The 24,197-nt window shown below is 36.6% G+C and overlaps 1 protein-coding gene across 2 annotated transcripts in view; it reads right to left on the reverse strand.

Annotated features, from left to right (window-relative positions):
- The window catches only part of cachd1.S (cache domain containing 1 S homeolog), an 87,235-nt gene that overhangs the window by 16,951 nt on the left and 46,087 nt on the right, over positions 1–24,197 (reverse strand). For both annotated transcript variants that reach the window (XM_018260763.2, XM_041561363.1), the window contains exons 3-15: positions 22,992–23,140; positions 19,656–19,762; positions 15,472–15,598; positions 11,799–11,943; positions 10,925–11,141; positions 8,815–8,964; positions 6,215–6,448; positions 4,013–4,162; positions 3,686–3,809; positions 2,594–2,711; positions 1,969–2,137; positions 1,692–1,834; positions 70–251 (exon numbers count right to left, since the gene is read on the reverse strand). In XM_018260763.2, the coding sequence (XP_018116252.1) occupies positions 70–251; positions 1,692–1,834; positions 1,969–2,137; positions 2,594–2,711; positions 3,686–3,809; positions 4,013–4,162; positions 6,215–6,448; positions 8,815–8,964; positions 10,925–11,141; positions 11,799–11,943; positions 15,472–15,598; positions 19,656–19,762; positions 22,992–23,140 (2,015 nt within the window). The remainder of the gene's footprint in view (positions 1–69; positions 252–1,691; positions 1,835–1,968; positions 2,138–2,593; positions 2,712–3,685; positions 3,810–4,012; positions 4,163–6,214; positions 6,449–8,814; positions 8,965–10,924; positions 11,142–11,798; positions 11,944–15,471; positions 15,599–19,655; positions 19,763–22,991; positions 23,141–24,197) is intronic.

The raw sequence follows: 24,197 nt of genomic DNA on the forward strand, positions 1-24,197 counted from the left end.
GACTGCCTTGAGCTAGTACTAGCATCATATTCTCTGATTTATGATTAATATTATGAACCTGAAACTTACCACTGTCTCCTGGTGGGATCAAATGCTTTGTCCATAAGAGAGCCAGGGTAAATTCTGAGCACCCCATTGGGTGTTGCTATGTAACGCCGCACAATGTAGCTGTTCAAGCTGCTCATTTCCATTTGGGTCATCCATTCATCTGTGACGTGACTGGTAGCCATGACTTCATTTCTGACAGAAAACTGAAAGACAAAGAGCCACATAGCAGGGGTTCCCTTAAGACTCACATGGAAGCGCATTAATCTGCTCCTGGGGATTCCTAAAAAGACTTGGAATGATAATCTAATCCCAGTTACCTTTTATGTCTACTCAATGTGCATGATTTTAGCGGCATAAAGGAAAATTGTTTCTAAAGATATATACGGCACTAGCATAGCAATACATTTTTAGCTTGCATTTTCCAGGGTGTAAACCAACTATGGTCCATTTTATGTTTCCCCTTCTCTTTATTATTTCTATATTTATATTGCATTGTAGGTACCCCCCTACCCTACATAGACGCCCCTCAGCCTAAGTGTTACCCCGGGCAAATGCCCCTAAGTCTTACCCCTCCGTGCAGATTCTGTCCAGCGGAGTTCACGGGCGCCATCTTCTTCTCTTCGGTAATCTTCGGAATGACACTGGCGTATCGGTGCATGCGCAGTTGAAGCAATTTTCTGATTTGCAACCACTGTGCATGCGCCAAAACTCATAAAAAAATCTTCATTCTGAAGATTACCGAAGCTGCGGAAGATGGCGCCTGTGAACTCCAATGCCTGAATCTGCACCGAGGGGTTAGTAAAACGTTAGGGGCATTTGCCCGGGGTAACCCTTAGGCTGGGGGGTAGGGTTTTTTTAACTTTTGGGTTTGCCTCTACTTTAAGGTTTGGCAGTTGGTCTGTATTGTTATTTTGCCTCTCCTCTTTGTATGTCTATGTTGCTAATAAATGTTGAAAGTGACAGGAGGGTACTTATAGGTGATATGTGATATTATGGCATTAGGATAAAAAAAAATACGTTGTCATGCAGCAGCTAACTGAATTATGTTAATCAGCATTCTCACAATGCTCAATACAAAGTATATAAAAAACAAAAAACTCACCCAAAACCCACTACTAATGCCTTAATTGAAAAGTTCCATGGGTAACCCCAACCCTAAGATTATCACCCCAAAAGTGAGCATATTCATTTAAAAAACAAAAAGTAGCCCCCCATGTTCAACAGCCCAATTGAAATCTACAGCAGAAACCAATGCAAGAGTCAGTGATATCTAATTACTAGTACTATGGCAAGCAGCCCCCTCAAGCAATAAAAAAAATCTTTTTAAATATTTATGCTTGTGTATAGAATTCTGTTATTTTCTTTATGCTAAAGATAACTGTGTGCCTTTAGAAACATGAGCTAAAAATACAATAATCAGTGCAATTGTTAAATAAGTTTTAATTATAACATTATATGCAACTAAGTATTTTACCCTTCCATATTCATACCCTATTTTTCATATAAGAAATGATGTTATGGGGAATGTTGCCTACTATTTCTGTATTCTGACTCTCTTAACAACAATAAGGTAACTGCCTGACCACTAGCACAGGGATAGACTCCTGACCCTGTGTAGATTGTAGCGATATGATAAAAATTACCTTCAAGCCAGGATTTGCAATTAGTCGTGTATTATCACTCAGATATGCTGTATAGTGCTCAACCATCCGCTTGGTTTCAGGCTGACTCAGGTGCTCATAGGGTGAAGAAAAACTTCCAGCAGCTAACATTACAGTTGGACTTTCTGAAAGATTTAAATGACATTAGCAATTTAGTTAAAATGGTGTAATAAAATTCTGGGAACACCCCAGAATTTTATCACACCATTTAACTTAATTGCTAATAACTTTCGTCGCACAAATTTTACCAGTTACCTACCTAAAGTGGCAAGTTGCTTAAAATGGAGGCAGGCAGACGGCTGGCCTAAAAGATCAAGGCGATGATACAATAATTTGCTACTGGGGACAGTGTTCAGGTTTTTTAGTTGTTTGACTGGTATCTCAGGTTGAATTACTACGATGCAAAGAATGAAGGATGTGTCCTGAACCTAGAGCAAAAGTGCAAACAGATAAAACAAATGGATTGCAAAGGGCTTTGACAACACAGCAGAAATAGGTTACAGGCAAGTAGTTTGTTCATAATAATAATTAAAAAAAAACCTGTTGACTTTGGGCACCTATTTTCAAAATAAAACAATGAAATTTGAATATACCAAAAGAAAATGGGAATACATATTTGCCAAATATTTTTAAATCAAAACTCACCGAAGACTACTGACCAAACACCACTAAATAGGAACACTAATTTGTATATTCAAACTTTAGATAAACAAAACAGTTTCAGTTTCATAAACCATTTGAGAATGCTATGTATTATTTGAGAACGCTTTGTATTTGTGAAAGATGCTCTGGACAGTATGCACTTAACTTAAGTACAGTCATTTAGGTAATGTTCTGTTTTAAAACATATAGAATACATTGCTAGTCTAGATCTTTATTTGTACCATTTTCCAAGCGTAGCTGACATTATATGCTTCTTTTCCAGGGTCTCGCAGCTTGTTGATGTGCCAAGACAGCGATGAGTTTACAGGCACTGTAATAATCTGGCTGCCCAGAGGGAGGCTACATGGGGAACAGACACCAGTAAGTTCCATGAAAGGAAATATTAGAATCAAGCTGACAGAAAGCTAACTGAGCACTCTCATTGCATTGACAATGCTTGTGATGTGTGCAAGTTCCACCACAACTCATCACATAGCTACAATTGCTGTTTTGGTATTGCAAAACAACAGACAAAAAGCAAAACATTGTACCCCAGGGGAATAAAGAGGGCTTTGTGTTCTTTATGATAAACTACAAATTCCTATTTGGCAAACTAGATATACTTGTTTGAGAGAAAGAGGGTGTGTATGCTGGGGGACACTACAGGTACTTCTGCAGATTTCCTTACAGAGAGTAAGTGTCAACAGAAAGAGTGCTTAAGGTTCTAAAAAAAGAGAGAGAACTTCAGGTCTTCACAGACAGTAACATTAATAGGCATATTATCTATATGTTTTACCCCATGTAAAACATCCATCAATATTACAATAAATGCAGTGTGTCAGTTTGCTGTACTTAAGGTATTCACTTTTCCTAAAATTACATACTTGGCTATTGAGTCTGTTTTCCTATAACTTGGTTAAATGTGTAACTAAATTGTGCCCCAACTAAATAAGACTTGTTGTGTGCCCCTGCCAAAGAAGTGGAGGGTGGCTGCCAGAGATATTAAGAAAGTAATTAAAAAGGGGTTGTAAATTAAAACTGTTGGCACACAGGGCATTTTCAGCCAGCGGATATACCATGCCATTTCCGATTGACTTGAGAGAAAAATTCCTGAAAGCACCAGAACTGGTAATTTTCAGCAGAAAAAAAGTTGTTATGAGCATTTATCATCAACCTTTAACACTTGTCTTATTGCTAGATTACTATATGTATACCGACTTTTTATTGACCTCCACAGATAAATTTGTTGCAAGTATGGTGCCTTCACCACAAATATACTAAAGGCAATCTCCTCTTCTAATGAAACTATACAATTATGTAATGCTTTATATTACCTGAGGATGTTCTGTCGCACCAAGGCAAATTTGGGGATATTTTCATAATGTATGATATCTGTGTGCAGTGGAGGTTCTACCAGTAAGTAAGGTCTTGTGAGTGAAGGATGCATCAGAGTGTAACCTTGGAGGAGAAAAGATTTTAAATAAAATGTTAAAAGCAGCATGCCAAAAATAAACCACTCATCACAGAGAACACATGCACTAATTAGGTCAGGTGCAAATTTAAATAACTTTTTAAATGTTCACATAAAATGGCATTTTTCATATGATGGAGAATTGTTTATTAATATATTTTAATACAGTAAAGGCAATAACAAAACTTACCTTTGTTATCTATCAGAAAGGTATATGATGCCAAGGAATCCTGGTAGTAGGTCACATCTTCAAGGATATATGCAAGGTTAACATCTACTCCAACAATTCCCAACAATAAGTTTCCAAAGTAACAAGGCTTACTGACTGTCATGATCAAACCTGCAAAAGACAACAACACAAAACAGTAAATATTATAGAATGGCATCACAGAAATCCCATCTGAGAAAATAATTCAGAAAACATTAGTAAATACTATACAACAAAGCCACAAACGTGACAATGGTTAGCAGCATCCGGTTCCTAAAATGTCCATTAAAGGGATCCGGTCATCGGAAAACATGTTTTTTTCAAAACGCACCAGTTAATAGTGTTACTCCAGCAGACTTCTGCACTGAAATCCATTTCTCAAAAGAGCAAACAGATTTTTTTATATTCAATTTTGAAATCTGACATGGGGCTAGACATGTTGTCAATTTCCCCGCTACCCCTGGTCATGTGACTTGTGCCTGCACTTTAGGAGAGAAATGCTTTCTGGCAGGCTGCTGTTTTTCCTTCTCAATGTAACTGAATGTGTCTCAGTGGGACATGGGTTTTTACTATTGAGTGTTGTTCTTAGATCTACCAGGCAGCTGTTATCTTGTGTTAGGGAGCTGCTATCTGGTTACCTTCCCATTGTTCTTTTGTTTAGCTGCTGGGGGGGGGAAGGGAGGGGGGTGATATCACTCCAACTTGCAGTACAGCAGTAAAGAGTGATTGAAGTTTATCAGAGCACAAGTCACATGACTTGGGGCAGCTGGGAAATTGACAATATGTCTAGCCCCATGTCTGATTTCAAAATTGAATATAAAAAAAATCTCTTTTGAGAAATGGATTTCAGTGTAGAATTCTGCTAGAGCAACACTATTAATTGATTCATTTTGATTTTTTTTCCCATGACAGTATCCCTTTAAGCTTTTTATTCCCTGCATGCTGAACATTAGTTCTCAGCGTATTTGCCTTCGCTAACACTTTGTTCAAAAAACGCCACTGAAATTAAATATTTATTACTGACCACAAGATGCTGACAGTATGATGGCTAAAATGAATCCAGGCTTTTTGTATTTAGCCAAATACCGGCTCTTCTGCAAAGTACTGGGCCAAATACAGACCCAACTCTGAACTCTAATTTGCTCACTGAATTCTATAACATTAACAAATAAAAAGGCTTCATGTTGAAAACATGGCTTGTTCAATACTTTAATGTCACTTGACATTGGGGGGGGGGGGGCTATTTACTAAAGTCCGTTTTTATCTGGTCGGACTTTTAAAGGGGAAAACACAATTTTTTCCGAAAATAAAACTCTCATTTTGCATGATTTATTAAACCCTGATGGTGTTAAAAGTCTGACTAAAAAAGAATTCCATCTCAAACCTGCCAAGGTCAAGTGGAAGCAATTGGCAGATGTCCCATTTTCAATTGGAAGATATCCTGATCTGCGCTGGGTTTCGTACAAAATAATTAGAATATTTTGTGGTTTCTGGGAAATAATCCGATGATCTTTTGGGTGTAAAATCCCAAAAAATTTAACTATTTGGATATTTTTATGATTTTATCGAGTCTGTTCCCCACAAGCTTTTTTTGTAAAAAATTTATGGATAAATTTGGCAAAAAAAGTCAGCAGGAATTTGGTCAGAGTGGTTTTAACAAAATAGTGAGAAATTTTCAGACTTTGATAACCCCCTTAAGGGTTAAGAAGTGAGGCTCTCATGATGTAGCTGAATCTGGATGGTCAAGAATTCAAATAAATCCTGACCAAATCCTAGATTTGGTCAAGCCCAACCAAAGTTGCCCTAGAAAAGGCAACCAGTATGGCAAAACCCAAATTATTAATGAAATTATAATACAAAAGAATGCTACATGGATATAATTAGCTATGCTACTTTTCTAATTTAAAGGACAAAAATTAAAGACAATTACCATGTAAAATTTTTAACCTAAATGCATCAATTTTAGTGTTTAGTTATAACACTTTTAGTTTAGCAATAAAACTGTGCAATCCTATAATGAATGCAACATTAGTGCAGAAACTACTGCTGACCAATATGCTTATGGTCTACCAGTACAGGCTAATCAATAAGTAGTGAAGGAATTTATTTACATCCACATTTGCTGCTTGATGGATACTGCAAAAAAAGAAAAATCAAGTATTGAAAAGATATAAATTCTCTTACCATCACCCATTTCATCAGTGAAAGGCAGACTAAACACAGCTTCATCAATCATTCGATTGGGAAGGTTGGTATAAAATCGTCCCACAGTCGTCTCCAGGTTGCTGAGCTGGTTTAGCACCATCATGCTTCCCTTTGTAACAGGAAGCCCTGTCTTGTCAGAGACACCATACTTTGCCGAGTTTTGCTCTGCCAGGTCACGAAGAAATGCTAATTCTTTCAAACCTGTGACTCCCTCTGAAGAAGAAACATAAATAAATATTAATAGTGCACTTCTGAACAAATATTTACTGAATTAGTTAATAAATATGCCAACTAATAAATGTCTGGGCACTGGTATATAAAGGGGACATTTTCCTGAAGAGTAAGTTCTGGTTAAAAGACCAAACATCGTTACATACCTCAGATTACAAGAGTACCCGTTAAGATGAGAAACAATTTAATTTGAGAAACGTTTATCATTACTATCATAATCAGAGGCCAATTTATTATTTTCAAGGTTGAGAAAAAATAAATCATAACTGTGATGTTCGTGGTCTCAAGCACTTATTTAAAGGGGTTGTTCACCTTCCAACACTCTTGAGTTTATTGGTTTCAGATTGTTCACCAGAAATAGACTTTTTCTAATTACTTTCTATATTCTACGTGGGATCGTTTAAACGGTGTCTTTTTTCACCTTCTAAAGTAGTTCTGGGAGGGGGGGGGGGGTCTCGTCGACCCTGTAAATTGTTCTAAATTGATATATTTAGTTGATACATTTCTTATCTTTGTCCCTGCTGAGCAGAATCCCTGAGTTTCATTAAAGGCAGCTGTTAGAATTGATACAATAGTTGCTAATATTCCACAGATACTGCTGAAAAATATATCAATTAAATGTTGCAAAATAGTAACAGTTTAGAGTCTGCACCTGAATTACTGAGCTGCCAGACAAACACCAGAGACAAAAACATTTAAAATTAGATTTTGGAAAACCGGTAAAAAATAAAAAAAATAAACTGAAATTTCTGATGAACAATCTGAAAACAATTGAACTGGAAAAAGTGTTTGGAAGGTGAAAACCCCTTTAAGAAGAAACTTGTATCTAATAGTTGCATTTTGTCGTGGATTAAAAGTTAAAAAAAAATCACACTGTTCCATTCAATTTGAACAAGGCTGAAAATCTTGAATGTTTTTAATAAACTTGGAAAATAATTAAAGCTGCTTTACAATTACCATCGACTTCTACAGAAACTTGCCAGATTTAACTTGCCAGGGGTTTCTTTGTGACGTTTTAGGTTTTTTCTTTAATAAATTCTGACTATTTGAGGTTTCAGAAAATACTCAAATTCCATGATTTATAGAAAGCTTGGGACAGTGGTAACAAAGAAGGGATGCACAATATCCATAATTTTTGGACTCTATAAAACATTAAATTATTTAAAGAGCTGGCTTAATACTGCTCCAAATGCAAAATCTAATGAGCATATTCACATCTGACCAATTGAAAAAAAACTGCTCCATCTGAAAAACAATAATTGCATTAAGTTGTTTAGAGGCTTTAAGGGGTAGTTTGCCTTCAAAATAACCTTTGATACGCTATAGACAGTGATACTCCGAGATCGTTTGCAATTGGTCTTAATTTTTTATGGTTTAAGTTCAGCTCTTTGTTCAGCAGCTCTCAAGTTTGATTCATACCACTGCCTACTCCAAACTTCTAAAATTCCAAAGACTTACATATGAATAACATAGGGCCTGAATAGAAAGATAAGTAATTAAAAAGTAACAAGAATAATAAAACTGGCTGCTAAAGTCAATAATACTCTCTAAAAGTGGGAAACTGGCAAATCAGGAAAACAAATGATTACAAAAACTATGCCATTCTATAAATTACTAAGAGTTCGTTTAAAGGTGAACCACCCCTAAAAATCCACATGACTTAAAGGGTTAACATTTAGCCCTACTAAGAATTCAGAAAAAATCTGGATTGCAAAACAATCTGGAACTCAGCTGAATCCTAAACCTAATCCAGAATCCAGAATTTCGGGGATCCTCATGGAAAAAAAGGTTGTTTACTTTTAAGCAGTTGCCTTGCTTTTCTGCCTGGTGTAGGTTACTTTAACAAAAAGTAAATCTGCTGACTTTAATGCAAGATATCTGAAAATTTTGTGTTTCATGCTTTCCCACTCCCTTGAGGGGAGTTATTCTGTGCATATACTGCCAAAAGGATGTTTAAACAGTAACAATTTATTTCACTAGGAGGTGGCTAAAATTGGTACACCCCTGTGAAATGTGCTTTCTTTGTCTTTTCCCATTTTGATGTAATGGGAAAGACATAATGACTAAATCACCTTACCTGAGCAACACAAATTTTCTGACTTCAAATCCGATTTATGGTTTTATATTAAACTTAAAAAAAAACAACAAAATGTGTGCCCCAACAAAGAAGTTTCCTTTACATCAAATGGTTCAAATACATTCCAGCAGCTTCTAACTAAGGAAATACTCAATAAGGAGCTCAAACTTTTGCCAATGCTTGTATATACGACCTAGATTATTTTCGAAACATTATCTTCATAAAGTCAAAAGAGTTTATTCGCAGAACTCTCTACATCCTTTATTCTCACCATTCATAATAGCGTAGGTTAATATCATGACAGAATTGTTCAGCAGACTGTTCGCTTCGCTTATGACACGTAAAGTAGCTTTTTTATCCTCTTCAGAAGAATCCTTAGACGTAATACCAGATGATAAATAGATAATCACTATGTCTGTATCTTAAAAGAAAGGAAGAAATAGAGCAAACATTAAAATTGGTGTAAATGATTTCCACATAAAACTATAATCTACTAAAATTACTCAGCAATACTTGTTCTAGTTACTGTGTTATAATACATGGAACTCTATGTATCATATTATTACACTTGAACTACTTTACTTGAACTACTGTGGGACATTTGACTGCCTATGTAATCAGGCCAAAAAGAGCCAAATCTAAACTTGAAGCACATGTAATGGTGATGGGTGGACTGCTGCTCACAAACACTCAAGCCTTTAGTTGGTTTCAGATAGTTCACCAAAAATAAAGACTTTTTCCAATTACTTTCTACTTTCTAGTTGCAGCCATTTTTCTATTATTGAAATTTAAAGGTTAATTTTTCATCTTCTTATGTCTTTCTGAAGCAGCTTTGGGATGGGGGTCGCTGACCGTGTAAACTGTTCTAAACTGATACATTAAAGGGCAGATTTATCAAAATGTGAGTTCAGATTTGAATAAATAAAAACTGACAAACATTCTGTTTATTCTTATGGGATTTTTGGAAGCATATTTCTCAAATGGGGAGTTTTAATTTTCACCTATTGATAAATATGCTTCATAAAACCCATAGGAATGAATAGAACATGGATAAGTTTTTATTTATTAAAATTTGAACTCACAATATCTGCCCCTAAATTGATAATTTGTTGTCCCTGCTGAGCAGAATCCCTGAGTTTCATTAAAGGCAGCTGTTACAATTGATACAATAGTAACTAATATTCACAGAAGTGCCTGCGAAATGTATTAAGTTTAGCAAACATTAACAATTGCTAGAATTAAATGTAACAATTCAGAGTGCGCATGGATCACTGAGCTGCCAGACTGAAACACCAGGGACAGGAACATGAAACTTTAGACGGTAAAAAATAAAAAGCAACTGAATAAAGGCTTTATTTCTGGTGAACAATCAGAATTTCTGATGAACAATCTGAAAGCAATTGAACTGAAAAAAGTGTTTGGAAGGTGAACAACCCCTTTAAGGCAACACATTTTCCATAGCTATTTGTGAAGCAATCAATGGCTGAGACATTTTGACTAAAATTGTTTTTAGCATACATGTAATTCTTTGATCATATTAAATGATTGTTTAATGTATACACAAATGCATTGTACAGCACTACAGAACGTACTGGCACTTTATAAGTGTATTAATATTATTATATATATATTATTATTATACTATATATAAAAGTACAAACAAAAGTGTTTCAAGTCACATGTATAAGTTGTTAAAGGTACTCAAACTGCAGGATATTAAAAACAATACCATATTTGCATTTGCTTTGGAGAAACAGAATGGAGTGGTGCTAAGCACAAGGTTATTACAAAATATTCTCTGTTTTTCCAATATTGTGCAGTTACTACAGTTATATGGATTGACATGAAACAAAACTAAACATACATGTATATATATCTATTGTAAAATTTATTTCAGAAGACAGACCATAAAAAGGAAAGTAATATTAATTTCATAAATAGTCAAAAACCTGTGCAGCAAAATGTGAAGGGAAACTATACCCCCTTTACCAGAATTCCAAAATGACATGTCTTGGACATTGTGCATCGCAGACAGAGTATTAATACCTGGGCAGTGTAATGACTGCAACTTTAAAGGGATGCTGTCATGATTTTTATTTCTAAATTACACAGTTTACACTACAAATACTTCTATCTACAAAAATTCTGTATCGCCTCACTACATTCAAAATAGTATAATTTCTGGTTTAGTCCTGTGACATGAAATCAATCAGGAAAGTAAGGCTCTGCACCAAACTCTGCAGCAGACAGTACAGCCATATAAAAATGAGTCTCATGACAGCTCACAATCAAAAACATTCTTCTACTGTTGTCGTATCTCGTTCTGGAGCTCACTTATCCTGCCAGATCTAAAAAATGAAACAAGTCACCAAAAGTCTTACTTGCATGAATTCTTGTGCCATTAATGGTATTTCTGATCAGTTGAAAAGCTTTCTGAAATCCAAGTGCATGTTGAGTAGGGCTGTCTGAAGACTTAACAGAAGATACAAAGCTTGCCATCTCTCTCTTGGTTTCGCTGGTGGCAGGAGACAGGAACGTCTTGTAACACTGATCCAGAGAGCATGTTCTCACAACATCAGCTACAGTTAGAACGGAGATCTGCACAAGAGTGAATCATCTGCTTAACACCACCACATATACAGCAAATAGGAACGCATTTAAATGTGAAATACATTTGGAAAGAACAGCATTACTTTTTGGGCCCAAAAATGACTGCTTTGCCATGTATCTAAAAAGAAAATATCTACGAGAAGGTGTGTGTTTTTTATATTTCTTGTGTGTAATTCCTTTAAATGCAGGAAGATGTATTCTTTACATGCTTTGAAACTGAGGACACTGGCCAATTTTGCTGCCAGGGTATGTGTAAGTATACTGGTCAACAACCTCTCCATTTACCCACATGTTTGAACAGGCAAATTTACATGTATGTAACGTATCAGAGCTCATTATACCATGCACATTGACAACAGCCTACCTATTGTTCTAGAAACTGGCTTGTAGAAGATGCATGCTATTGGAGGATACTTGCCAAGATGAAAGTTATGCTATATTTTACAAAGCCTGTTCAAACACCTTGCTAAAACATATTCTTCTTTGCAGACTTTAGCTGTACAAATATATTACTGCTGATAAATTATTTAATTGCTCTGTTTGGTGCACAGAAATCAATCGCTTTAAAGTTACTTATTCAAAGTTACTGTCCCTTTGATGTTAAGGATTAAAATTGTTCCTTATAAAATCGGGGAAAATGCTTACTTTGTCATGTTCATCGATTGAATTCAATATAACATGCGCTGCGTCTCTTGCGATCTGGAGTTGAGTCTCTGTAATGGAAGCTCCATGGTCCACAATGACTACAATATGTTTTGACTGGGGGCGAACCGTGGACACATAGACTGGTCTGTAGGGGAAGAAATTGTGTTGATTGGAATTTAATATTTAGTATTTTAGTAGTATTCTACCCCCACAAAATGTTGCCCTTTAAATACAACAATGCTTTGCATAGAATTTGGACATATGCTCAATTCCTAACAGCAGAACAGGAGAGAGACATCTTCAAACAGATTGTTTGGCCACTTGTGTCTAAAGTGTTTCTGGCAAGAATTTCAAATATTGCACTAGAAGCCACTCAAACAAACAAATGTGTTGGTTCAAGTAACCTTGGACCATTCTGAAGTGAATTGAAGGGGAAGGGGCAGTTAAGGTTACATATATTAATTTTAACACCAATCATCACTATATAAATAACTCAATATTCACTCAGCCCTAAGACTCCTGACAGCACTGGGTAGACTCCAGATAATAAACTGTATACCGTGCATATATACACACATAACGTACTCATCGTGGCATTCAAGAGTCAGCCAATAAAAGTAATCTAAGAATAATCTCAGATACTTATCTACATAAACATCTTGTCAAATGAGCTGCAACATGTGGCTGGGAAATGAGCTGATTCAGCAGCTGTAGCAGGTCAATAGAACAATTTATTGTGCTGCTTGTGCACACAGAAAAGCAAGCACATTAAGTAATCATTAGTTGTTTCATTATATATGATAAATTAGCGACAAGTAAGGAACATAAAGAAAATCTTTCAACATGTTCAAATGGAACTACTACTTAGTCTGTTTTTGTAACCGCAACCAGGGATAAAGGAAGTGCACTGCAATTTATATTCTGTGAAAATAGCAATAACATCTGGGTTTCTCTACAGAAGGATCAACTATTGATCAATATACACACAGAACACATTAACCTGAAAGATAGGAATACATGGCCTTATTATTACAATGGATCTTATAATAGACATTAAAACACAATGATGCAGAGATTTACATTTTATCATTACTCATATCAGAACCTATGCTAGGCTTCATAAGGAATTAGTATGTTGGTAGAATGAGTGCTTGGTTTTAATAAGAAATAACATTTAAATGAAAAATATATGCTTTCTATTTTGCATTATAAAAACTCCATGCCAGACATTAGCCTTAATATTTAGGTAATTGTAATTCTCTTTATTTTTTTTACTCTACTACTTATCCTATTAAAAGCAGGACATACATCCAGTGTGACATTCTTATTTTAAAAATTATCTCCATAAAGGCAACTTTTTTTTTTTTTTTACCGGTACGGGACTGGTTGTGTACAAATGCTCGGGACCTGACGTTTTCCAGATAAGGGGTCTTTATGTAATTTGATATGCCATTCTTTGTCTGTTTAAAAGAACGGTAACACCAAAAAATGAAAGCGTTTTAAAGGAATGACAATATAATGTATATTATATTTATATAATGCCCTGCACTGCTTAAACTGGTGTTTGCGCTGTAGAAACACAACTATAGTTTATAGCGGCAGCCATTTATGGCAGAGACACGCTCAGATTCGGGGAGATCTAAATCACCGGTTGGATGGCACTCTGAGCCGTTTGTTTTCCGAAGTCGTCTGAAGTTTCCTCGTGAGGCAACTTCGGAAAACGAAGTGCACCAATTGCCGCCGGCAATTTACATTCTAGCCGACAGGAGGCAGTTCAGGGAGATTAGTCACCCCGAAGAGGAGATTTGTCGCTGGGGGACTAATCTCTTCAAATCTGAGTGTGTCTCTGCCCTTAAGCACAGAATACAAAGTAGATACCAGATGATGTCTGAAGAATCCCATTGTATACTAAAGAGCTTATCTGTTATCTGCTGTATAACCTGTGCATTCTCTCCGTTTTTTTAGCTTTGAATGGCTGCCCCCATGACTACACAGCAGCTTGTTTATATAAACTATAGTAGTTTCTGAGACAAACACACCAGTTGTACCAGTGCAGCGCAACAATACATTATATTTTCATCACTTTAAAACACTTTCATGTTTTGGTATTACTGTTCCTTTAAATCATTTAAACATTTAATAAAGTATTGCCTCAAATAAGGGTTAATTATATCTTAGTTGGGATCAGGTATTGTCTCAAATAAGGATTAATTATATCTTAGTTGGGAGCAAGTACAAGGTACTGATTTATTATTACAGAGAAAAAGGGAATCATTTTCAAAAATTTGTTTAAAATGGACTCTATTGGAGATGACCTTCCTGTAATTTGGAGCTGTCTGGATAACGTATCCCTATAATGTACTGTTTGTGGTGATTAATATGGCTATGGCTTCTATGCATCAGAATTTCAGCAAAAGGTCCCCATCTGCCTGTCACCAAGATCTATGGGAAACAAACTGCCTAAAGCATATGCAACAATGGACCTGCTCAGAAACACTGGGAAAATTAGTCTAAGGGTAGCGCCAGACGATTTAGGTTCCTCCACAGGCAGATAATCTGCTGCCCTGCTGCTCTTCTTTTCTTAAAGGGATACTGTCATGGGAAAAACATTTTTTTTTCAAAATGAATCAATTAATAGTGCTGCTCCAGCAGAATTCTGCACTGAAATCCATTTCTCAAGAGAGCAAACAGATTTTTTTTATATTCAATTTTGAAATCTGACATGGGGCTAGACATATTGTCAGTTTCCCAGCTGCCCCAAGTCATGTGACTTGTGCTCTGATACACTTCAATCACTCTTTACTGCTGTACTGCAAGTTGGAGTGATATCACCCCCTCCCTTTTTCCCCCCAGCAGCCAAACAAAAGAACAATGGGAAGGTAACAAGATAGCAGCTCCCTAACACAAGATAACAGCTGCCTGGTACATCTAAGAACAACACTCAATAGTAAAAACCCATGTCCCACTGAGACACATTCAATTACATTGAGAAGGAAAAACAGCAGCCTGCCAAAAAGCATTTCTCTCCTAAAGTGAAGGCACAAGTCACATGACCAGGGGCAGCTGGGAAATTGACAAAATGTCTAGCCCCATGTGAGATTTCAAAATTGAATATAAAAAAATCTGTTTGCTCTTTTGAGAAATGGATTTCAGTGCAGAATTCTGCTGGAGCAGCACTATTAACTGATTCATTTTGACAAAATGTTTTTCCCATGACAGTATCCCTTTAAGAGAGGGCAGATTTCGGTGTGAAAGGCAAAATGTTGAGTTTCAGACCAAATTCCACCGGATCTGCCTGTATCCGAGTGGAGACAATGTTTCTGGGTGCAGGCAGAGTAGGAGCAAAGGAGTGGATTCTCGGCAGAACGAGATCCACAATCACCTTGTCCTAGCCTTAGAATCACAGCATTGTTTACTCAGTTTAGTATTTATAAAAGGTAAATTTAGTTATTTTGCTTTATAGTACATAAAAATGTAGCAAGTTTAATGATGTGTGGTCTCCTGCAAATGACCTTTATTCTTTCTTTTTAATATTGTTTGTCTTAATTTACCCTGCAAAAAAAAAACCAATATATTTCAGGATAGTTACATTTAAGCAATAAGAAACCACATGAAATCACTTAAAATGACCTGGTAAATCCAAAACATTCTCATTAGTACTAATGCTGTATACCTGCTGCGATGCTCATAGCTGCTTTTACATCGGAACTTGTGTGCAGGGAAAACTGTGAAAATACCTTCTTCTGAGCTGAAATACTGCCATTTGATTCCAGGGTTGGATTTCAGATTGTCAGCTAGCACTAACAACACAGAGGAAAAAATATGAGAACGAAAACCTGTATAATTTTGCATGATTTCAAAATATCTTTTGAATATTTCATTTTATTTAATACTGGGTTAATCTGTGGACTAAATAAATGCTGTCTGTGAGACTGTCCAGATGTATGGTTGCCATACATTTTCCATTTTTTTTTTTTTTAAACAAAGCCCCGTACAGCTTTAACACTGTAAATTTGCTGTACACAGTTATGTAATCTCCAGCAAAAATATTGACTGTATGAATGGTGAATGGTTTTAACATGGTACAATCATAGCATGTACATCTCTAACAAGGCAGTTAAATTTTCTGGAAAAAATACCGGCCTTCCTATATATTTATCTTTTTTCCCTAATAATAAAATTGGGATCAGCCATCATTTTTTTCCGGCCAGGCAGGTAAAATACTGGCCAGGTGGCAACCCTAAGTTAGAGAGATCTTAAATCCAGAATTTGACTTTAAAGGGCATGTAAAGGTAAAAATATAAAATCCCATTTTTACTTTCTTTAATGAAAAAGAAATCTATCTCCAATATACTTAAATTAAAAGATGTCTACAGTTTTTATCATAAACCTGACTGTATGCAGTGCAATTCCCCCTTCTTTTACTGCTGTTGATAGGAATTGTCAGATGGTCCCCAACTGCGGTGCAGGGAAACAATCATACTTTCAAATCCCCACCTTACTTCCCAGAACTCGAGCAGCATTGTTGGATTCCCTGTAGAGATTTGTATCCAGAGACTCAGTGCAGTCTCTATATTATGATTATTAATCAGTCTTGCTGTATTGGCTTCTATGGCAGATATTATTTGACATGTGCTGTTTTGATAATTTATGACGATCCCTAAGCTTAACCTCCCAACTGAAGCCCAGACCACACTGAGCATGTGCGAGTCTTGATATTGCTGAAATGTCTAACAAAGTTACAAGATGACAGCCCCCTGCGCCAACTTTGAAAGCATAAATCATTTGTTTTATTAGGCTGCTGGTGCAGTAAGTTCATGTTTATATTTAGTATACATAATACAGCATTTCTAACATTATTCTATTTTAGACTTTACTTGCCCTTTAAAGGGCAAATCAAACTCAAAATAAAAATTTGTCCAATAAAAGAAAACATAATTGTAAGCAACTCTGTAATATACATTACAAAGTTATTGGTATACGGTATGTATTGCTATTGAAAGCAATGTTTGTCCATTTCTAGTCTCTGACCTGATGGCCCAGACTGTTGATACAATGTAATACAAGGTGGCTGATTAACAGACCTGTCTTCACATGGGCATAAAGAATAATTTCGGTATTAAGGCAGTACTATGTGTCTACACATGAGGCATGTAAATACCTTCTGTTACACTGCATGTCTTGCATGTGAAGGGCTTTTTAAACACATCTCACCCTAACTAGGTTAGTTTCTCTGAGGAACTTAAAACTTTTGCAACATCTGAAAAAGGAGTTAAGGTGCCCATACACTGAGAGATCCGCTCGTTTGGCGATGACGTCAAACAAGCGGATCTCTCCCTGATATGCCCACCTTGAGGCATTTTAACGAATAGCAATGGGCGGTCGGATCACGGGGCCGCATCAACGAATAGATGCGGCCGCGATCCGACGGGATTTTTTGTCCCATCAGATCGAGATCTGGCCGACTTTCGGCCAGATCTCGATCGGTGAAGCCCGTCGGGGGGCCCCATACACGGGCCAATAAGCTGCCGACACAGTCTGTCGGCAGCTTTTATCGGCCCGTGTATGGCCACCTTAACTTGGAAAGTTACTTAGAATGATGTTTTTTTTATTAGGCATTTTTTTTATTTTGGGATTGACTTGCCCTTTAAATAAGAACCACATGATAATTTGCAAAAGTTCTGCCAGACATTTTCTGATGGGTGCATGTCAAGCTCTTGAGGCTTTATCTGACCTATTAACATCTATATTATTATTCTCCCCTCCTTTATTACAGCCTCATTCTAAACACCATCAATCAAGTGTATTTATAGTAACCAAGTGTTTACTTCACTGATGGGGTCAGTTTCTAACACACTGAAAGATGAACTGAAACCATGAACTTTGAATCCTACAGATTATTTCTAAACAATCTGTAAGTGCCTGGAGCTGCGCCCCTCATGAATGTAAACAGGGAGCTAGTAACGGCTTTTAGCAATCACAGTATAGGGAACACAAAAATGTAAATTAACATTTTCCTTCTACTTTGAACATTCCATCAAGAACACTTAAAAGGGCAAGTATTACTAAAATATGAGAATACTTATACTTACTAATATTGTACGTGTATTGAATAAAAAACACTGTTCTGCCCAGCTCCCAGTGCTAGTGCTTGAAAAGGAGCAAAGTGGACCCTGATCTTTTAAACTAAGCATATTATAACCGGAAGGTCTATGGGACATGGCTGTTTGAGGACCCATGCCATCTGACAGACAACAGTGGTGGTCAAAGTGATAACATCCACCTGTCAACACTTCTAATGTCAATCAATTAGAGATGCACCAATCCACTTTTAGGATTTGACTAACCCTGAAACCATTGTGAAAGCTTTGGCCGAATACCAAACTGAATCCAAACCCTAATTTGCATATATACATTAGGGAAACGAGGAGGAAAGACAACCATGCGCACAGTGCACAGTTAAAAGAATTCTTTACTTCCTTGTTTGTGTAATAAAATGTAATGTCATTTTTTTGATTTGGAGGCACCTGAATATTGCTAAATACAAATCCTATCAAAAAAGGCTGAATCTTTGTCGAATCTTGAACCGATTCCTGGATTCGGTGCATCCCTTAAATTAATAAAAGGCACCTTGTCCAAGTTCTGTGCAAAAATGTAGCTTCACAGAGGTAATTACAGATATACTGTATGTTTATGACAATCTGTCAAGATTCTTTAAAGGGGTGGTTCAGTTTTTAAGTTAACTTTTAGTATGTTATAGAACGGCTTATTCTAAGCAACTTTTCCATTGGTCTTCATTATTTATTTTTTATAGGTTTTTAATTATTTGCCTTCTTATTCTGACTCTTTCCAGCTTTCAAATGGGGGTCACTGGCACCATCTAAAACAAACGATCTATAAGGCTACACATTAAATGTTATTGTTACTTGTTATTACTCATCTTTCTATTCAGGCCCTCTCCTATTATTCATATTCCAGTCTCTTAATCGTATTGATTCATGGTTGCCAGGGTAATTTGAACCCTAGCAACCAGACTGCTAAAATTGCAAACTGGAGAGCTGCTGAATAAAAAGCTAAATAACCAAAAAACCACAAATAATAAAACATGAAAACCAATTGCAAATTGTCTCAGAATATCACTCTATACATCAGGGGTGCCCAAAAGGTAGATCGGGATCTACCAGTAGACCTTTAGCTGGTGATCAGTAGATCTCCAGTCACTGTCTAGTCTTGAGATCTACAGCTTGTCTAAATCACCCTTCTGTTTAATTCAGGTATTTATTCTGTTATGGTTACATAAGGAATAGTTAATAATAAATAATGAATATTGTTATTATAATAATAATACAATAATAATACATAATAAATAACATTCTTAAATATAGTAATACGTATAACTTTACCCATGAATCAATGTAACATTTAAGCAATACAAAATGCTAACAATGCGATTATGGATGTAGATCAAAATGGGAGAGCATCACTAAAAATAGACCTTACATTAGTAAAGTATGGGCACGGCTGCTCTACATCATACTAAAAGTTCATGTAAAGGTGAACAACACCTTTAATAAGTCAGTCATTATAAATGATCATTTATACTAAAGATTCATTTTTTCCTATAGTACCCCTTTAGGCCTCTTTCCATTCCCATATGCAGCAGCACTTTGGTTAGCCTTTATAACTGAGATTGCCACTTGGATCGGTGTACACAATTTTTCTTTTCTTTCTAGCAGCCTGGTTTACTGCAGCTGTTGCCTGAGGCATGGGAGTATAAATACACTTTTGCACAATATAATGTAAAAGCAAAACAAATACACGTTGAAATTAAATGACCAATTATGGTATGTTACCAACCTGAGTTTAAATCTCGCCCTGGATTAAATGCTCGACTGTTTACAGTAGTAGAAAGTCTGTCGCAGCTAATAGTTTTGGACACATTTGTATTAAAATTCCCATCAAATCTGAAATAAAATAAATGTAATCTTACTATTTCCATGCAACAATAAAATGTAAATGTACAAATATTGTATTTTTTTTTTTGTATGTTCATCACCATTAAGAACCAATATGTAAATGTAGGACAACAAACTCCCATTGCAATTTGCCTAAACAATATTGGGCAACTACTTGTGTTTAATCCAGTAGAAAGTATAAAAACTGGATAAATAGGCTGTGCAAAATAAAAAATGTTTCTAATATAGTTAGTTAGCCAAAAATGTAATGTATAAAGGCTGAAGTGACTGGATGTGTAACATAATAGCCAGAACACAACGTCCTGCTTTGCAGCTCTCTTGGTTTCCATTGATTGGTTACCAGGCAGTAACCAATCAGTAACTTGAGGGGAGGCCACATGGGTCATAACTGTTGCTTTTGAATCTGAGCTGAAAGCTATGGATCAATTGCAAACTCACTGAACAGTTATGTACCATGTGGCCCTCCTTCAAGTCACTGACTAACTCAGAGTTACAAAGCTGAAAAGCAGGCAGTTCTGTTATGTTAGACATCCAGTCACTCCACCCTTATAGATTACATTTTTGGCTAACTATACTAACATTTTTTATTTTGCACAGCCTATCTATTTATACAGTTTTTTTTTTACACTGGACTGTTCCTTTAATGAATTCTGTGCCAGACAGAACAGCACCTGTAACAAGGTAAGCCCCACAAGTCATCCTACAATAAAAAGTAACTACTTCTAAAAGGCATGAGAGAGGCAAGCTCCTTTCCCAAAGAGTTAAAATAATGGCAGTTGGGTGGATGAGCACTTCTGCTGATGCAGTGTGCATGCACACACAATGACAGGAATGACAACAGTCAAATGTATCCCTTGAAAAGCAACACAAGGTTGCCTTCAATGGGGAGAAAAACACATTTATTTAACCGTAATTGGTTTCCTCGCTTACTTTCATCAGATCAAAAAGCCGCCTGAAATTCATTTTCAAGGGAAGTTACATTAAGGAAGGAAAAAGTGGGGGAGAAATAGAAGAGGGGAAAAGTGCCTTCTGGATTCACTTTAATGAAGAACTGATCGAAACTGCATCCCAAGGGAGAAAACAGTGCAGTGACTCCCACTTTGATCTCCTCCCCACAGAGAAATCCGCTCCCTGCATGGCTTGCAAGATGTTCGTTTGATTGACATCTGCTCTGATGTGCAGACTGCTTTGAACTTCAGACATTAAATTCCCATCAGGCCACAGTCATTTTTATTCTCCTTCAACAGGATTTACAAGCAGGAGATCAGCAATGTAGAAGATAAAATAAAATTGCCGATGCTTTGAATCTTACATCAAGCTAGTGCTAACTTTGGCTTGGACTATTTTTGATGTGGCCTAAATTCAGTGTAAATTGCAGGTTCACTTAAACATTAGCATTTTAAGATTCTTATTTCTTACATTTATAAGAAAACAAAAACAACAAAGGAGCTAACTTTGCAATTAGTATAAGGCAATGATTGTTTAAAGCCAAAGCACGTTTAAAGGGAACAGTAACACCAAAATAAAAGTGTTTTAATGGAATGCCAATATAATGTAGTGCTGCCCTGTCCAGGTTAAATGGGTGTGTTTGCTTCAGAAAGACTATTATAGTTGATATAAACAAACTGCTTTATAGCCATGGGGGCAGCCAATCAAGCACAGGATACACAGTAGATAGCAGATACATTCTGAAGAAACCCATTGTATACTACAGAGTTTATCTGTTATCTGCTGTGTATTCTGTGCCTTTTCTCCTTTTTCTGCTTTGAATGGCTGCCCCAATGGCTACACAGCAGCTTGTTTATATTAACTATTGCAGAGTACCTGAAGTAAATACACTTGTTGTACCAGTGCACCGCAACAGTACTTTATATTCTCATTACTTCAAAACAGTTTAATTTTTTGGTGTTACTGTTCAGTCACTTTTTAGTATTAAGTGTCACATAAGGCATTTTTATCCATGCAATAGTAATGTTTCTGGTGCGTGTGGGATATTAAAGGGGTGATCCGCCTTAAATTAAATTTTTCCTAAAGTAGCTCGTAAAATGGTCTGACTGTAGACACGCTACTATGTCATCTTATGTACCGCTGTGATCTGTTGCTTTTATTATGCCTTTCATTCTGTACTGTGAATTGTGTGAAACCAATAAAAAAAAATTATTTTGAAAAAAAAAATTTTTTCCTTAAGAAACATGGTGTAGAGGAGCACCAGTGTGGGAGAATTCCGATATTAAATTCAAAGGGGTATACCCTAATAAATGGGAACAATGAATTGAGCTTTCCTTGTAAATACACATTTTACAAACTATCTTTCAATATTAGCAGATATTTACCCAGAGTGCAATACCTTATTCCATTGAAATGCTTTTAGGGATGCACACAATTTCAAATGACTATAGATCCTCCATAGAAGATATAGCAAAATACTGAACCAAATCGGAAATCGAATTTATACATTCACGCTTTAGCACAATCAATAACATTTCATTATCTGTAAATAACATTCTCCTTATATTTCTGCTATGTAAGCTGGTATTAAGGCTCAGAACCAGTAAGTGAGTAACTAATGATTTAGCCCAGTCGTCCCCAACATGTTGCTCACCAACCCCTTGAATGTTGCTCCCAGTGATATCAAAGCAGGTGCTTATTTTTGAATTTCTGGCTTGGAGGCAAGTTTTGGTTGTATAAAAACCAGGTGTACTGCCAAACAAATACTCCTCTAGGCTACCAGTCCACATAGGGGCTACTAAACAGCCAATTACAGCCCTTATTTGACATCCCCATGGATTTTTCCATGCTTGTGTTGCTCTCCAACTCTGTTTTTACATTTAAATGTGGCTCTTAAGTAAAAAAGGTTGGGGACCACTGATTTAGCCAAATCTGATTCTTACACACAGAGATTAGATTTGTCTGAATCCTAAATCAAATAACGAAATCAGGGATCTGTTGTGAAGCAATAGTATGTTTACTAAAGCTAGGTGACATAAGTACCAATACTATGTGATTCAACCCTTTTGTATGTGAGCTATATAAGTCTATCTAAAACCATCTTGCCACACAGCTTCCAGATTGAATGTATACCCGTCCACAGGTCTCTTGCCAATTTAAGAGTCAACAACTTTATACTATAAGACATATAATATGGCCGCAGTGCAATGCTTATTTTGTTAAGGTTATGTCTATGGATCTTTGCAGTGTAAATAGCATTGTAGCTTACTCCATCATTGAAGCTGGAATAGTGCAACAGTCCTGGATGGCCGTCAATGGAGATGTCAGGTGAGCAGTGTAAGATGCTTCTACAACCTGTTTGTTGCGTGTCACCACATCTAAATATCGGTTAAATTTTTCACGGATCTTCTTTGCCAGCTAAGAGAGAGAAAACAATGTATAAATATCACTGGAACAAAGAGAAAATAGAAGAAGCTGAAGTAGATGACGACTAAGAGATTCTACAGACAGGGCTGGATTTCTGTGGCGGGCGCACTTAGGCCACACAGTCCAATCAACCAGTCACCTAGTGCCCACCCTCACTACCCCCCTCCCCTGCCCGCGAGCATGCATGAGCACAAGCACCGGCGAACTGGGGGTGCACAGCTCCCCATGAAGTGGCTAGGCGGGATGCGCCCCTAGGCTCGGGCCTGTCTACAGAAATACTCCAAGGCAGTGTGATTTTTAGCGAATAGGTGGATCAGGGTATCAGGTAAGTGATTTTAGCACTGCCCAGTGATTTTACTTTAAACCCTATATTGAAGTGAAAATATTGAAATGTTATTAATTTCGACAAATGTCAATGGATGACAGATTTGCAGGCTGTGAAGCCATGCTGATTTAATATGTGCAGAATATGGTTTGGAATGAGCAAGGCCTTCCCTGAAAAAAGACAGTGTCTGGATAGCATATGGCAGCATAAATTCCACTAAAACCTATATATATATATTCATTCAGCATTAATGGTGCCTTCTCAGATGTGCAAGTTACCAATGCCATGCACACTAATGCACCCCCATACCATGCTGGCTTTTAAATGTTGTCCTGATAACAGGCAGGATGATACATCCCACCTTTAGCCTGGAGGATACAACATCCATGATTTCCAAGAAGAATTTCAAATTTTAATTTGACAGATCACAGTTTTCCACTTCACCTCAGTTCATTTTAAATGCGATAGGACCCATTCATCTTTGCATGGATATTTATGTTCACAGTTAATGGTTTTTGAAAGTATTCCTGAATCCCTGCAATGATATTCACTATAGAATTGTGTCTGTGTGCTGTCTGAGGGTCTGAAGAGCACAGCAATCCAATGCTAGTTTTGGTCTTGTGTACAAAGAATTCCCCTCATTGTCTAAATCTTTTAATGCTATTATGTACTGTGGAACCCCAAATTTTTTGCAAATTTACATGAAGGAATAATATTCTTAAA

This window comes from Xenopus laevis, chromosome 4S, assembly GCF_017654675.1.
Source record: "Xenopus laevis strain J_2021 chromosome 4S, Xenopus_laevis_v10.1, whole genome shotgun sequence".
NCBI lineage: Eukaryota > Metazoa > Chordata > Amphibia > Anura > Pipidae > Xenopus > Xenopus laevis.